Here is a 16,462-nt window from a genome sequence, read left to right as displayed (position 1 = left end):
AAAAAAAAAACAAGATATAGCATGTGTATGTAGCCTTTATAATGACTGTGATATGAGCTGAAAAGTAAAGGCAGTAAAAATACCCCAAAAAACGCCTAGGGCCCATAGGGTTCAAGAGCTGTTGCCGTCTTAGATTTTTGAAGCCAAAAGTGACCATATTTGGACAACATCTAAACTAGGTGCAGTAATTTAAGCTCATATGTTAAACAACAATAAGCTGCTACTGGGCATTTCTTGAGGAGCACCTGGTGTTTTCAGCTGGGAAAAAGCTCTTTGGGGACAACAGGCTTTATGGTGCGTTCGTTTTGTACTCGGAGGTCGGAAGTAGGAAGTGGGGAGGACGTCACCTCTGAGTTGACAACAGTTTTTGCATTCTAGTTGACGACGGTGGACAAGTTGGAAAAAACATGGACGCCCGCAAGAAAGCCTTTGTTGCCCTTGCACTTTCGGAGTATAGACAGCTTCAAAACCGTCATGCACTCCAACTGATGAACGCTGCAGATGAGGCTGACCTAATGTAAAACAAATAAGATAGAATTGCTATCAACAGTACTTTAGCAGAGTGTTTACTCACTGTGTATGAGACCGGCAGCCATCTTGAATTCGTAAGTCGGGGTTGATGCAGTTGCTCCGAGTTTCCGAGTTGGAAATCCGATCTCAGGGTGCGTTCGAGTTTAAACTTACGACTGGGAACTGGGAATTTCCGCCCTTCGAGTACAAAATGAACGCACCATTAGTGCAACTAAATGCCAAACAAGACTTTTTTAGATGACCAAAATCTTACAATTAACTTTCTTGAAATGAAAACACACTGAAATAGCGACGGCTACGGCTACACCTATACTCTGTATCTGGGTCTATATGGTGGTTACGCTGCCTAACCAACATTGTTGCTGTGGTAGCAACCCTAACCCTATGGCACCCACCCGTCACTCAAAGCAGCCTCAAGAACATTTAAATGGGTAAAAATTAATTCCTGTACCATTGCCATGAAGGGGGAAATTAGCCATAGAGACCAAAACTGTTTTTTTTTTTGTAGCAAGCTGTAAACATGTTTATTTCTGCTGTGAAGCTGGGGATTGTAATGTGGGTGTTTATGGAGACAGAGTTGCTTTCGGAGCCAACCTCAAGTGGCCATTCAAGGAACTTCAGTTTTTGGCATTGGCTTCATTTTTTAGCCCTGGATGTTGGTGCTTGGGAAAAAGACCATTCAGCAGAGATGTTACAAGGCAGAACCCACCAGCACAAGATAGATGGCTTAACAGTATGAATGAAACTCATGTTATGTAACACTAAACTCGTGGGATAAGAGCTCAAGAAGAGTGATGGTGAGAGAAACGGGAGAAATGATGATGTTTACATGCCAACAACAAGAAAAGAGAATGAACCACTGAGTGTGTCTCAGGAATAAATAGGTTTTGTGGAAACAGGGCCATCCAAATCTTTTCTTTTATTCTGTGTGCGTGATGTTTCTGTTATGGAGAGGCAATATTGAAGAGAGAGAAACTTTTGGATGTGGAGTTTTTGAATGAGTTCCAGTAATTTTCTCGAGAGGCATGGAGTTGAATGAAATCTATTGGCTTTGGTCCCGTCAACCTCCATATCCCTGCATGAAACCAACCCCACCGGCAGCACTGCCACTGTACCTACGTTTCTAAAAGCGTCTCAGATGCAGCGTGGAGCTGTGTGAGAATCTTCTGTTCAGGTGATTCTGAAATTATTCTGTTTCAAAATTTCTCCTAAACCAACCCCAGAAGCGTTTCCACTGAAACTGCAGTGAGAGCTAAAGTTTTAACTCTTGTAGAATAATTTATCCCTCTTCTGTCCTGCATTAGAGTTGGTAATTATTCTCTCTTTATCTGTCGTGGGGGTAAAAACACTGTTAGATCATGTGAGTCTCATTCGGGTATTCAGTTAAGAAACACAGATGCACTGTACTGTCGTATTTCAGCAGCACATAGTGCAGCCAATAGAAGTTACCTTGGCTCTCACTATACGACTGCAGTCCTGACTCTCTTTCTGTACTGATCCCTGCTGTGGGCATCAAGGCTGTCCAGTGATCAATAGTCATCAGATAACTTTTAGGTTTTGGGAACGCATTCAATACTTAAAAGTGAAAATGTGCCGTTTCAGTGTTGTCTTGTGCTCTGGTGCCAGTTAGTTAACATTACAAATTTCTTTTGATTCTTTTTTTTTTTTTTTTTGGTGGAAAGTTTCCAGCAGGCTGATGTGTACTGTATATTCTTGCTTTTGTTGTGTGGAGATCTGGTTGCCAGATTGCCATTGTGTAGAAGGATGTTATTGGACCACTCTACACTCTTAGTTTCTTCACTCAGGATGGGAATCAGAAACAGCTGAAGATACCAGACTGATAGCGCCCATATTGATAAAGCACAAGTGGTCATTTGCTGCTTTTGTCGAGGGTAAAGCACATTTAAAACACTCGCCATGTCTGTGAGAAAGTGATTGCCTTCCTGATGAAACTGCTACATGCAAATAAGTGCAGAATTGAGTGAAAAAAAAAGGGTTCACATAATGTCTAATTTTCTTATGTGCTCTTTAGTAAAACAACACTGAGTGTCAAAACCAAGGTGCATGCATTCGAAAATGCACTTCTTGTATCAAATGGGTTTCATCCACACTAGTTTTTTTCTTATCATTTTCTACAGATGATATCAAACTGAATACAAAGCAAATTTTTGACCTGTTAGTGTATATATTGTATGGACTTGACTCGCGCGCGTGTTTCTCACAAATCCCTTGAAATTTAAACATTGTTAACTTGCTGTCTGAACATGTCGTAAAAGTTCTCTGTCAACACTGAAGCAAAAGCAGAACCCTAGAACCCTGAAAACATTTTCTCATCTCCCTCCTCTTTAAATCGAACAACAAAATTTTACATTACAATTATGTTTATTTACTTGTAGCGCCAGTTTCAGCCCCCTGGTGGTCGGGGGATGTTTTTGCTTGGAGGCAAAAGTTAATGTTGTTTCCACCAGAGGGCCCTATTAAAGGATCTATAGCTCATGGTCTGTAGTAGTGATGCGCGGGTCGGGGTTTTTTCCAACCCGCGGGTCCCACATTTATGAAATAATTTGACCCACTCCATCCCGCCCGCACAACCGCATCTATTTTCACAACCCGCCCCACCCCGCCCCCGCCGCTATTAACGTACCCGTCTTGTGGCTCTCATGCTTGTATAGCTTATCACAGGAATTGCACTTCACGTAGCCAGTGCTGTTGTCCTCTGCTGGTTACGAGTCGGCCCGCGCATCACTAGTCTGTAGGGCTGTCAAAAGCAGTTCAAATATTTTCGAATTAATTTAGTAGAGTTCGAATAATATTCGAATTTATTATTATTATTTTTTATTATTATTATTATTTGTTTTTACAAAAAAAACAAAAAATAAGATGCTTATTGCTTACGCAATATGAACGTGACACTCGGATGAAAACACCCGTTCTGACCTCACTGAAGTGCCAGGTACGATCAACTTCTGCCTCGCTATCTGAGCAATGTTTGAGTGGATCCTGGTCAGCTTGTAGTGGTGTCTCATTCTGGTAACGTTTCATCTCTTCTTCAAAAAGGGTAGGCAGGGAGGCAGCAGGTGCAACCCTCTCCCTGTATGTCTCCCCGAACAGGGTCACACATCGCAGACAGCGCAGTGGGTGGTGTTGACGCAGTGGGCTCCTCCGTCGGCGCCTCTCCCTCCAGCGCTGCGTCCCTCTCTGGCCCGGCTTGTGTGCGAGCCATCTCCACCCGAACATTATTTACAACATTATTAATAGTATTGATTAATTATTAATGATAGTCAAATTATCAAATTTAGGTTCGAAAATATATTCAAATATATTTCGAACTTTGAATTTTTTTTGACAGCCCTAATGGTCTGTAGTGCATAGATTGTGTTCAAATACTTTTCAAGGTTCCAGGTTCAGTTTATTGTCATTCAAACAAGTTAAAGAACACGAGGGAACAAATTTGTTACTCAGGTCCAGCAGCGTACAGAGTGACTAACATTAAGGTAGACCCATAATAAATAATTGAATAACCCATAAGCCTAAAATAAATACAACACAGAGTTAAAAAAACAACAAGCAGCGTTGCTAGTTATAAGGTGCATAATTTGGGTGCAGAGGAAGGTGCGAAGGGGTGAAGGGGTTTTGTTTAGTCCCGTAATTAATCCGAGGTAGGTAACATAAGTTCCACTACAGTACTCAGAGGGTCATCTCCCATTCCTTTCAAAAGCCAGGTCAGTATGCACATGGTGCACTGCTGTTTAATTGTGTATTTGGCAAATTGCAGAAGCGAGCGGTTTTCTGCTGAGTAATAAAGTAAGAGCAGTAATGTCACTGCAGCAAATGTTGAGAGACAGTTACGCAGCAAAGATAAAAACTGTGGTGATAAACTTGACAGAGGAAACAGAACTAAACTTTTAGCTTATGAAGTAATAGATAAAGTTACGCTGCTCATTGTTGGATGGCAGCTCTGCTCTGCTCTCTGCTATGTTCGAATTAAGGTTTTCCTCAGTAATGACCTATTTCACCCACTTGCAACCCATTTGTGCATCCCTGTGTGTACATGTGTTGTGAAGCTGCCAGTGTTAAGGTGCGTCTTACTCTCTGAATAATGCGCCCTTTAAATAGCAGGAAAACGCTGCACCGTTCTGACTTTAGACCAGGTTTCTGGGGTCAATGGCGCAGTTGCTTTCTGCTGCCAAGAATTTGCTTGACCACACCTCATTTTAAGACCTACACGCCCATGGGCGCAAGCACATCAACAAATTTGCACACTTGTTTTTTGTATATATACTGTATATCTACTGTTAGTATGTCATCCTGTGGATATATTTACGGTTGTCTAAATATTTTTCATATGAAGTTGTCGTGTAGAAGCTGCTCACTTGTTGAAGGGGACATTGTGTATGGCTCTCAAATCGTCTTTGTTTATTTATTTATTTTTCTTTCTGAAGTTACTGTATGTATTGGTTATTAACTATAACTAACATCTATTTCTTCTGATCATTTGTGTTTTGAGAGAGCGGCAGGTGAAATAAGATTGTTTTCATCTCCCTGCTCCTTCTGGGTCATGGAATATGTATGAGAGTTGTTCTGAGTGTGACTTTGATTGCTGCACATGGACATGAGTGGAACATGTGTACCATTTTTGCCAGGTATAAGATGGGGCCCTCGTCAACGTCTACACTGTTGTTTAAGTGTCCTTTAGCAAAAAACTTGTTTAACAGCCTCTCATTGAGCGACGGCTGATGTCTGTAGGTCTTGAATGCTTCCAGGAGTTAGTATGTGTAACTGGAATTTGAAAAAAGTTACTGCTAGAAAACATTTTGGTGAGCAAACGGTCTCCTAATATGGGTTAGAAAGGTTAACTGTTGTGAATAAATTCAAAAGATGCTGACTTTAAGTAGAAGGGAAGCTAATTCCACTGGTGGGATTTCTGTATTCCCTGGGCTGGTTTAAAATGAAGTTGGTCCAGTATGTTTGAATTGGTTGCATCGCCTTCGTTTCTTTTTAGCGCTCAGCTTTACAAAACTTTACTCGCAGCTACATGGTTGGATGTCACAATAAGTTTTCACTGTTGTTTGCTCAGTGTGTATTTCTGGAAGTAATATGAATAATGTCTTTTTGTGTTCACAGATGCAGTGAAGGGATAGAAGATGAAAATACACAAGAAGGACAAGCAGCAGGTTTGTATTGTACACACACACACACACGCACATGCGCACATTAGAAAAGTAGGTCATTTAAAATAACCTTTATACTCACAGCAGCTTTGATACTAAATAATACATGATGTTTTTTTTAGCTTCAATCTGGGGTGTGTTTGGGGTGTAAATTTTGGACATATTCACGAGGCCTTTAATACATAACACAGCTGGACCTCAGATTCTGGTGTAAGTGTGTTCTGTTTCTATGTTTACACGCATGAATGGAGGCTCCTGTAATAGAAGACACCAGTAAGACTGTGTTGGCTGGAGAGTATTGAACCAACTCTAACAGAGCTCTCACACCTAAAGTGCAAGTTCAATATTGTGCAGAGCAAGGCCCTTATTTTCAACAGAGAGAAAGGCTGCACTGTCCAGACAGCTGCCATCAGGAGGATGCAGGTCTAAGAAATGTTACTCTACAGAAGAGGAGAGGAAATGTGTATTTGTGCTTGTCTGATTCCCAAAGTTCAGTATTATATATATATATTTATTGTTACTGTTTACATTCTGATGTAGTCTGCACGACCTTGGTTAGCTGCTGTGTTGGATCTGTGTTTCTCTCTCACTATTGCACATTTGGTCTGAAACCATCAAAACTTAAAATCATAGTAGTTTATCATACTGAAGTTAAAATATTCTGTTGTTATAAACTCTTTGGTCATTTGTTAGGAACAGTCTCTCGCAAGTATCCACATTCGTGTTTAAAATAACCTGTGTGAGGGAAAGAGAGATCTCCAAGCAGATTGTGGCTTGGCTGTTGATCCCTTCAGTAATGCTTAAGTTAAGTTGTATAATCTGGTGACTTGTTTCCAAATGTGGCTTCCTGCAGCACAGGAAACATTCTTGTTTTCAGTCCCAAGAAACATCTGGATGTGCCTGGAATCGCTCCATGTTTGCTACCATGTGCACTGTTTACTTCACACCCTGTCATCAGACCTTTTCTTTTTAGATCACACTTGAAAACTCACAGTGGAACAGAGATGTGTCTGCAGCATATGCCCACAATGATTTCTCTTTAATGACCCTGTAAAGTACACTATGAGACAAATACCTCTTTTCCACCAAAAGTAGTGTATATGGGGTTTTTACACGTGTGAAAACCCGCTTAAAATAGGCGATAGACTCCTTTCCCATTACCAGTAGACCAGAGGTGTGTTCATATCTCTGCAGTAGATGAGTATGCCTTTCTGTTTACAAAACAAAATGTTTAGCGCTGAGAAAAATAGTGTGTGCAGAGGAAAAATAAAACAAAGGGAAATAAAATTCGAAAGTTACAAATCAAACAGTACAAATCGGGCATTAAACTCCTAGAGTCCTTTGTACCGGCAGAAAATGCGTATTGTAATGTTTCCCACTTAATAATAATAATAATAATAATAATAATACATTTTATTTAAAAAGCGCTTTTCAAAGTTCTCAAAGTCACTTTACAGAGACAGTTCAAACACATCAAATAAAACAACAATTATCAGCAAAGACATCGAAGACAAAGAGGAACAGTAGTGGGAGTGAAAAAACAAGGAAATAAGTAAATGAATAAAAGTAGCTAAACATTAAAAGCAGAACGGAACAGGTGAGTTTTGAGTAGTGATTAAGGCAAAAGCCACACATTAGTAATGATGTGAAATGATCAATATAAAGTAGGGCTGCCACTAACAATTATTTTCATTGTCGACTAATCTGTCGATTATTTCTTCGATTAGTCGACTAATCATTTCATCGAAAAATGTGATAAAATGTTGAAAATGTCGGTCTGTCTCGCCCAAACCCCAAAATTACGTCATCTAATGTCTTGTTTCATACTCACACCAAAGGGTTTTAGTTCACTGTCACGGGAGAGTGTGTAAAGCTGCCAATATCTGAACGTAAGAAGCTGCAGTAAGAGTGTTTTGGGGTACTTTTATAGTACCTTTCTATGGAAAAAGACTCTTTGGGGTACTTTTATAGTACCTTTCTATGGAAAAAGACTCAAACCGATTAGTCGACTACTAAAGTAGTCACCGATTATTTTAATAGTGGATTAGTCATCGATTAGTCGACTAATCGTGGCAGCCCTAATATAAAGTAAACTATAGTTTACATTACGGGCTATGAGGATGATGATGCTTAACATAAAGTTGAAGAAGCTGTATGTGGCATCCAGGGTGTATCGACGATTCAGAGTCTGGGGCAGGATTGTCTGCACATGGTTTTCAATGTGGAGGTAGCTAGCAGCTAATGATGCTAACTCCATAAACAGCACTAACAACGGAAACAGTGCTGACAGAGCTAATGGTGTTAACGTGTGGGGTGATGAGCACTTCATTTATGTGTTGATGACAGGGTTGGACATTATTTTTTTCGTTCATCTGCCACCGTGGCTGGTGGATTCCAAAATTCACCAGCCACTTAATAGATAACCATTGTTTTTTTGACAGATAAGTGAAGCACATCTAGCAGCCACTTGCATATCTTAGTAGCATTTGGCTGGTGGTTGGTGCTAATTTGCAACCCTGGTTGACACCGTCCTGCCACCTTGGGTCAAGACAGCGGTATGAGTGCAGTGTAGGGTGGCATTTCGCTAGCCAGTGGGACACACACATAAGGACTCGCATGCCCGAACATGCACGCATGGCCCAATCGTCTACCACAACAAGGAACAGATAAACTTGGATTACAACACAAGGAGTTAGCGTGAGTTTATTCTTTGCTCGGGACCCCATGACTCCACTTAATCTTTACAAAGCAAATATTGGTTTGAATGTTGCATACAGTGACTTTAATTACAGAAAGTCTTATATAGTCAGTCATGTCTCCTCAGTCTCTGATGTTTCTCCCTTACAGTCAACAGAGGGTTCATTAAGTCACCTGATAAGCCTCTGTCACGTTTCCAGGTGCTCATCTCGCTCATAGTTTTCTGGAATTGTTCTGGAGGTATTTTAGTATTCCTTGTTGCGTTTGGTTGATGGCCTGCTGTTTGTAATATTTATGAGTCAGGCTGAGCAGAGTGATGAGTCATGAGTTTTTTGTAAGTTGGAGGTGACGCAGCAGTCTCTCGGCTGAGCACGAGGCCTTCGTACTGCAGTGACAGGGTGCTAGTACTGTCATAACAGGAAAACATGATCACTCACTCGTTAGTGTTATTATGCTTCTATTTGCTGCTTTTACCGACTGGATCATTGCATCTTTTTCAACGTCACATTTCTCTAAATCATTAAACAGTCCCCGATGAACAGCAGCTGTTTCTTAACACAATCCCAGTGTGTATATGTAGCATATATACTTGATAATACAGCCAACAGTAACAGGTAAGTTGCTGTGGATTTCTGTCTTCATAAATTTCTCGTAGCAGACATGAACAAAACCTACAAAGAGTCTCCCGGAGGACATGTTTCTCTAACACACATTCGCTCCTAACAAATGGCACGTTTGTACAGATGGAGCATATGATTGTTTTTAATTCACTTGTCTGGTGACTTGACTGACTTTGCACTTGTAACAGTTGATGTTTCAAAGATTGAAACGGTAGATGGATTACCTGATCAGCTTTCTGACTGGTTTTGTGAAAGCTGGGTCACCTCTACGGTCAGAAGGGCGACAGACCATAAAGACACTTCCTTTAAATCAAACTTCAGCAGTAGTAAAGGTTCTTGACAAATTTATTATATCTCTACAAGTACCAGCAGTGCTATCCGTAGCTGATTCTACCTAAAACTGTCTTTCTTTATGAAATCATTTGTTGTCACAGTGCTTTAAACACACAAATAGACAGATAACCATAATGATTACCATTGAAGAAGAAAATCCAAAAAGAAAACCACCCAAGCAGCTTTTGACAACCTTAAAAACTTCGAGACAAACAAATAAAACAAGTAGGAAACTCAGATTTTTCTGTGGTTGTGATTTTGCTGACTGTGTAAACATTTCTTGGGTTGATCCTGGTTTTAGACCCCATCTGCCCGGTTTTGGATCCACCAGAATGAGTGGAAAATATTTGAATGTCAAATTTGATACAGCAAACAAATTGGATCCACTGCTGTTGGTAAACTGCTTTAAAGCCGTGCTAACTGACAAAGCTCAACAAGTATTGGATGGATTTCCATGATATTCGGTGGAAAGTGATATCTACTGACTTTTCCTCTAATGCCGCAAGCAGGTTGACATATTTGCTTTTAGAAAAACATTTATACAAGTATTGGACGGATTGACATGAAAATTTGAATTGATGCTCCCAGAGGATGTATTGTAACAGCTTTGAGGTTTATTTTTGAGGCCTATCACAATAATTACATTATAGACTTACTTTACAATACACGACCTCGGTCATCTGCTGACCTTGATATTGCCTGATGGGTTGACCACCCCTGCCTACTTGCCCGAGTCAAAGAATAATATAAACAACACAGCAGAGACAACACAACGTAGCTTACCGGTTCTCTGCAGCTGCACTTTTGGAGTGGAGGAGGCATAGTTGTTGATAGTTAGCTTGCTAGACCCTGGCAACAAACCAAAACATTTTTACCATCCAAACAACTTTATCCTCCACTCCATAGATCTACCAGCAAACCACTTGGCTTCCAGGCCGCCCATCCCTGGGAGCTGCCCGCAGCACTTCAGCCATATTATGAGGGTAGCTACTCTGTTAGCAGAGCTTTGCTAAGCTTGTGTATTAGTTACAAGAGGCATTACTTGTTTTGCTTTTGTTGGCCAAAGTACTTTTGGGCTAGTCCTGGGGTCGGCAACCTTAACTATTAAAAGAACCATTATTGGCCGAAAAAAAGAAAGAAAATCGGTCTGGAGCCACAAAACATATTTGAATAAAGGTAACAGCCTATTAAGTCAAAATTAACCCATCGACATCACGAAGAATAGGTCTAAATGAGCGTTCATTAATATGATTCACTACAATGTAGCTACTCTGCAGTGGGCTATGTGTAATTATTTAGTACTTTAACTTTGCAGCGTTGGTGTTGAAAGCAAATGAATCTGTCCACACATAATTAAATCCTCTATTTTCCTCCAAGACTTTAACTTTTTGGTTAAAGTCTTAAACCAAAAATTTTATAATCCATAGCTAGCTTTGCTAGAGATACTCCAGGCTAGCTTCCGCTACTGAGGTTCAGCAAAATTTAGAGGAAAAGGCACCAGGTAGTCGACGTATGATGCACATTTTTGTTGATGAAATGTTAAAACATTTTTTAATTCAATGTAAAGGCTACACATTTTTACAATTTAAAATAAAACAACCGTTATTCATTTTGAGATCATTTAATATCAAAGCCACTGGAGAGGGTCTAAAGAACCACATGCAGCTCTGGCACGGTGTGTTGCCTACCCCTGGGCTAGTCCTATAAAGCTACTATGAATTTGTATTTATTATTAGGTATTGATAACTTTTAAATATATATAAAAAAAAAAAAAAGAAAAAGAAATATAGTTTTTTCACATATATGAATATTATTAAGAATTAAAAGTTCATTGCTATGTAAAATGATGTACTTACATTATTATATCATATCAGTGGCAAACATTGGTGTCAAAATGACAATTATATAAGTAATCCCTGTTATTTCTTGACATATTGTAAAACAAAAGTATTTATGGTGACAGGCTTATCATCAGGTCAACATTTCGATTTGTCCAGTACTTGTGTTTATGACCAAACATCTGCAGAACTAATGACATTCTCATCAGCCTCAGCTGTACCTTATGATAATTAGCACATGTAATTATGCTAACATGCTCAAGTAAGATGTTGAACATGGTAAACCATACCTCCTAAACATCTACATGTTAGCATCATCAGCAATCCTCTTGGTTTCAGGTAATCGAATCATCTTAGTTTAGTTAAACACAAGGTCTCTCATTCGTTTTAGGTGTTGTTATGTTGTTGGCAGCTGCACTTTTAATTACTGTGTTTATTTGACTTATGTGGAGTCGTTGTTTGAGGCCTGAAAAGAATGAGCACCTCAATCAATAATATATCAGGTAAAGTGAGTTTATATGAGCTTGTACTTCACTATAATGCTGGTTGTATTGATCAGTTCCCCGATCACATGAGCTTTATTATCTCAGCAGGGGGAAGTTTGGTTGCAACCAAAAACAATTAAAGGCCTCCAGCCTCACATCAACACATGATGTTTAACACAAAGTTATAACAAAGCATGTTAGAGACACACTTTGCCTGTACTTTAGGAGTGTGCAGTTTGGATGACAGTTTGTATCAGCCCGTGTACGGAGGGGAGGTGATGAGAGCTTCACTGATGCACTGATGGCGTGTCTGGTATCTCATCTACATTTCAAGTGGCCATCAAGTTATCTGGTTATCTGGCCGCAGCATCTTGGAACAACAGAGCGATAATGTCGTCACGGCAGAGCGAGAGGAACTGATGTCTGTCTGGAAATGTTTAGACGAGGCTGTTCTGCCATGTTGGAAGAATGACAACACCGAAAATGATAGTGATGTTGTTAACATACTTTCAGGGCATACAAAAACCATTACTATGGTGGTATGTTGTTCAAAAGGAGGTGATGAGAATGTCCTATTAAAAATGAGGTTGCTGATTCTTCAGGTGTTCTCTGAGAGGAGCAGGAGAGATGGTCACAGTGTCTGATTTATGTTTATAGTTTTGAAAACTGGTGGGTGCATTGTACCCATTGGTAACCACTCTCTGGACAAATGAAAGCTCTCTGTTGGTGTGTTAATGTCATCTAGAAGGTGACTGTTTGTTTCACGTGTGTTTAAAGTCTGGTTAAGTTTTCCTCCTGTTAGTGTTTGTGACACTTTGTGGGCAGTGATTGACATGTTTGACAGACATGTACACTGTCAAGCTGTGTAGGGTTCCCATGGATACTTATAAAGGTTTATAAGGCACAGATTCATTATTTAATATAAAAATAAGATCCTAATTCTTATTAAAAATTTCTCAAATCAATCTTTTACAAGTCCTTAAAATGCCACAGTCCCTGACACACCAAGCTGACAGTCAGTCATCAGTTGATGGTGGGCCTTTGTCGGCCATTGTTAGCTTTTGTTGCCCGATTCAGCATGTTGAATCAGGAACGGTGGAGCCTGTTGGTGAATGAAATCCCTCTGATTGGCAGCAGAAGTGACACAGACGTGAGGAAAGTAAGCAAACAGCTAAAGTCATGCAAACACACTTGTCACATAAGGTAAGATTATTTTTCTTTAGCCACTGAGCTCTTAAGCTAAAACGTTTCCTGATGGTTTTTGTTATTGTTCACTGGCGCATGGTTAATATGATTTATTCTTTCAACATCAGGTTGTGTTGTTAATGTGCTAACTGGTTAACTACCATCAAGACGGTCTTCTGATTTCCCTTATTCATTGATGAATACAGACTTCTGCCAACTGCTAGAGTGAAGAGTTATTTCCTTCCCCCCAGGTGCTGATTGGTTGTAGGCTGTAGTCTTTGAAGTGTCTTCATGTGCAATTTTTTGACCGAGACATGGTGACGCATTACACATCAGGTGACACAGCAGGGGGCCTTTGTTGCCACTAGTTCTCTGAAATCCGGGTCTTTTGACATGTTTTTTTTTTTTTTCATGAGTTATTTATTCTGATGTTGCATTGTAAAATCTCTAAATAATTGGTAACATTGAATCAAAAAAAAAAAAAAAAGTCTTACCTAATACCTCTTACGTTGACGTCATGCAGATCAGGATAGTAGTACCAACAACACAATGCTCAGAGCAGGAGATCCACTGTCTGCTAGCTTATTGTCTGTGTCCCGTGGACGACACAGGAACATGGAAATTTAACAAAAATTGCTTTATTAATCAAGATTTTGTGGCATGGCTGAAACTGATAAAAGGCGATGAATACGAGGCTTGTATGTTTTATGCAAAAGGTTTTTTTAAACGTTTAACAATGGGAATCAAGGCAGTGAAATCCCACATGCAGAGTGAGAAACACAAAATCGTCACATCATGTTGATGTTACTATGAACATTTGGACCAAAAAATTGTCCCTAATCCAACGTAATTGATGTCAGATCATGTATTATTTTCTCTTGAATTTTGGTTATTGTAAAATTGCTCTCAAATGTAATTCCAAGTGGCAGTAAAAAAGTCTTCTAAAGTCCTAAATCTAACTTGCCTTAAGCTGTAGGAGCCCTGATGTCATTGTAGGGCTGCAAGTTAGCTTTTATTATTGATCAATTTGTGTGTTATGTTTACAAGTGATTTGTTGAATCATTTATTCTGTATTTACAGTCCAAAACCCACAATATTCAGTTTACAATGATATAATGCAGCATGCTCACATTTTAGAAGCTCAGTTGCTCAGAATTTATTTTATGTTGATTGACGTTTTGCTTAATCGACTATTTGTGTCAGTATACAACAAACGTGAAAGCCCTAATGATCTCTGTCTGTGGGGGCAGCACTCGTTCTCACTGTAGGGCCCCACGTGTGTTGAATTCATATAAAGGGAGCTATTCTGTACACTGAGACATTTTTTTCCCCTCCAGTATTTTTTTTCCCACCACAATCCATGAATCAGCAAGTGCACTGTGAAACTGGGTTTTCTGCACTTCAAGGTAAAGCAGAGAGAAGACTGGATCCTTTTCTGTCGGAGGCCTAGATTCACTCACTTTGATCATCTTTCAGCCAAACAGCTGAAACGTCCGTCTGCTGCGCTCTTTTCTTCCTCCCCCTCCTTTCCTTACATTTTTTTTCTTATTGGGAATAACAAGAATGTGGCTCTCCTCTGAGCTGGAATTCCTTTTCTCAAGCCTTTTGGTGGAGTCTCACCCAGTGTTGCATATGTTTTGTGGCCTCTGAAAAACAATACATGTATGTGTAGATTTAGTTTAGTCAGATGTTTGTAACGGTCCAAGTTACAAAGCTTGCAACACCTACATTTCTTACAACACATTCTCATATCTAAATGATGGAATAGGTTGTTTGATAATGACCCTCAAAACAGCGTATATAATCATTGGAGAGCACCAGCGACAGGCACATGTCCTCATAGAGCTGGAGTTACACCCAGTAACTACTGTACTACTATTTAACATTGTGAAACTGTTGCAGTTGAGGTCTAGGCACCAAAACTACTTGTTTAGGTTTAGGATTTAGGGGGATTTAGTTGCGTCTAGGGGCATGATTGCAGATTTTAACCAGCTGAAACTTCTCCCGATAAAAATTCCTTCAGTTTTAATGTTAAGGAGGTTTTTACTAATTATCCGCAGAGGTCTTCTCCTCTCCAGAACAAATGGACCCAGTGATTTAAACCAGTAAAAACAGAATAAAGCAGTTTCACATTTAAAACAATCTGTACATTTCCAACGCTAAAATGTGAATGGCCCTATCGAGAGCCAGTGATTGTCCGTTCTGGGCTGCTGTAGAAACATGGCGGTGCAACATGGTGATCTCCATAAACGATTACCGGCTCCCTATGTAGATATAAACAGCTCAATTTAAACTAACAAAAACCTTGCCATTATGTTATATTCCATTTCTGCCAATATATCCCCTAAAGCCCACACACTGGACCTTTGAAATGAGCCAGCGTTGACTGTTGTTGAAAGTCCTGTGTCTGTTTGACCCAACTATCCATCCTGACCTCCTCCCTAATGTGGACTTTGTTGCACTTTATAGATCACCTGACTTCCTCCTTTTCTCTCATCATAATTACTACGGCCACAAAAGGTTGCTGCCGAACTGTAAACATAAAAATCATTGATGTATAAAGAGAACTGGATACAGTGTTGAAGGCGGGGCTCTGTTCATGCCTATGAAAGTTGACTTCCCGCGTGTGCGATTACCTGGATCTTCCGCATCGTGGGGCTGATAGAACAAGTGCACTAGTGACTTTGCATGCTGAGAGTCTAACTTCCGGTTCAGCCCTCTGCTAACTTGAATGGGGAGAAAAATAATTTTGGGGCCTTTGTATTTTTGTAATGCTTTGCAATGGGAGTAACCTATATGTACACCATGCTACAAATGCTGGTAGTGTGACGAGGTGTTGAGCATGAATTCTGTGCGGAGTGCTGCCAGTCGAGCGTTTTTTTTCTGAGCGTGGAGCGTTGAAAAATGTTCAACTTTGGGTAGAATCTCCACGCTCGTCACTTCAGCCATTCAGTCACAGTGGAGGATGGCCAAATCATTGCATCTTACTTACTTTTTGTATCGTATGTCTCGTCTCATGAACCGGCACAGACCTGTGGGTCTGTCCTCTCTCCCTGCATGCTTCAGCCTTACCTCATCCAAAGCAAGCACTCTACCTTGTGCCGACATGTTTACTTCTGCAGATATCCCGTATCTTAGCAACCAGACTCGACCAACTCAGCTGAAGAGAATGCTGTGCCTCCAAAGTGCTCCCAGCTGGAGTTTCTTGAGGAGCGCCTGGCATTTTCAGCTGGAAAAAAACTGTTTTGGTGGAGATGGGGCCTTAATTGTGTGAATTCTGATAGTAAAATGAGTCATTTTGTGGAGGTTGTGATGCTCAAATAAATGTATCCATTGATTTATAGACCTCTGTTTTACAATGTGAGTCAATTTAGTCTTTATGGGCCCCATGGCATCACATTATGGACCAGGACATTGTAATTCCACAGTTTGGCCACTATGTCAAACTGGTGTCAAAGCCCGGTGCTATTTGTGGGGGCTTGGTAAATATATGCTGTAATAAGCTGCTTGCAAAGACGACCTATAAGGCTATTTTTTAGGGAGGACAGTCCGATTATCTATTAGTATGATGGTAACTGAGGAAAATAGGAGCATTTATATGG

General features: G+C 40.1%; 1 protein-coding gene across 4 annotated transcripts in view; it reads left to right on the top strand.

The window, feature by feature from the left end:
• chd6 (chromodomain helicase DNA binding protein 6) overlaps positions 1-16,462 on the top strand; it is a 168,303-nt gene that overhangs the window by 28,899 nt on the left and 122,942 nt on the right. For all 4 annotated transcript variants that reach the window (XM_050037647.1, XM_050037645.1, XM_050037646.1 and 1 more), the window contains exon 2: positions 5,656-5,705. In XM_050037647.1, the coding sequence (XP_049893604.1) occupies positions 5,676-5,705 (30 nt within the window). In that variant the 5' untranslated portion in view covers positions 5,656-5,675. The remainder of the gene's footprint in view (positions 1-5,655; positions 5,706-16,462) is intronic.

The sequence above is a fragment of the Epinephelus moara genome, chromosome 24 (genome assembly GCF_006386435.1).
Source record: "Epinephelus moara isolate mb chromosome 24, YSFRI_EMoa_1.0, whole genome shotgun sequence".
Taxonomy (NCBI): domain Eukaryota; kingdom Metazoa; phylum Chordata; class Actinopteri; order Perciformes; family Serranidae; genus Epinephelus; species Epinephelus moara.
This window is presented reverse-complemented; position numbering and strand designations above follow the sequence as displayed.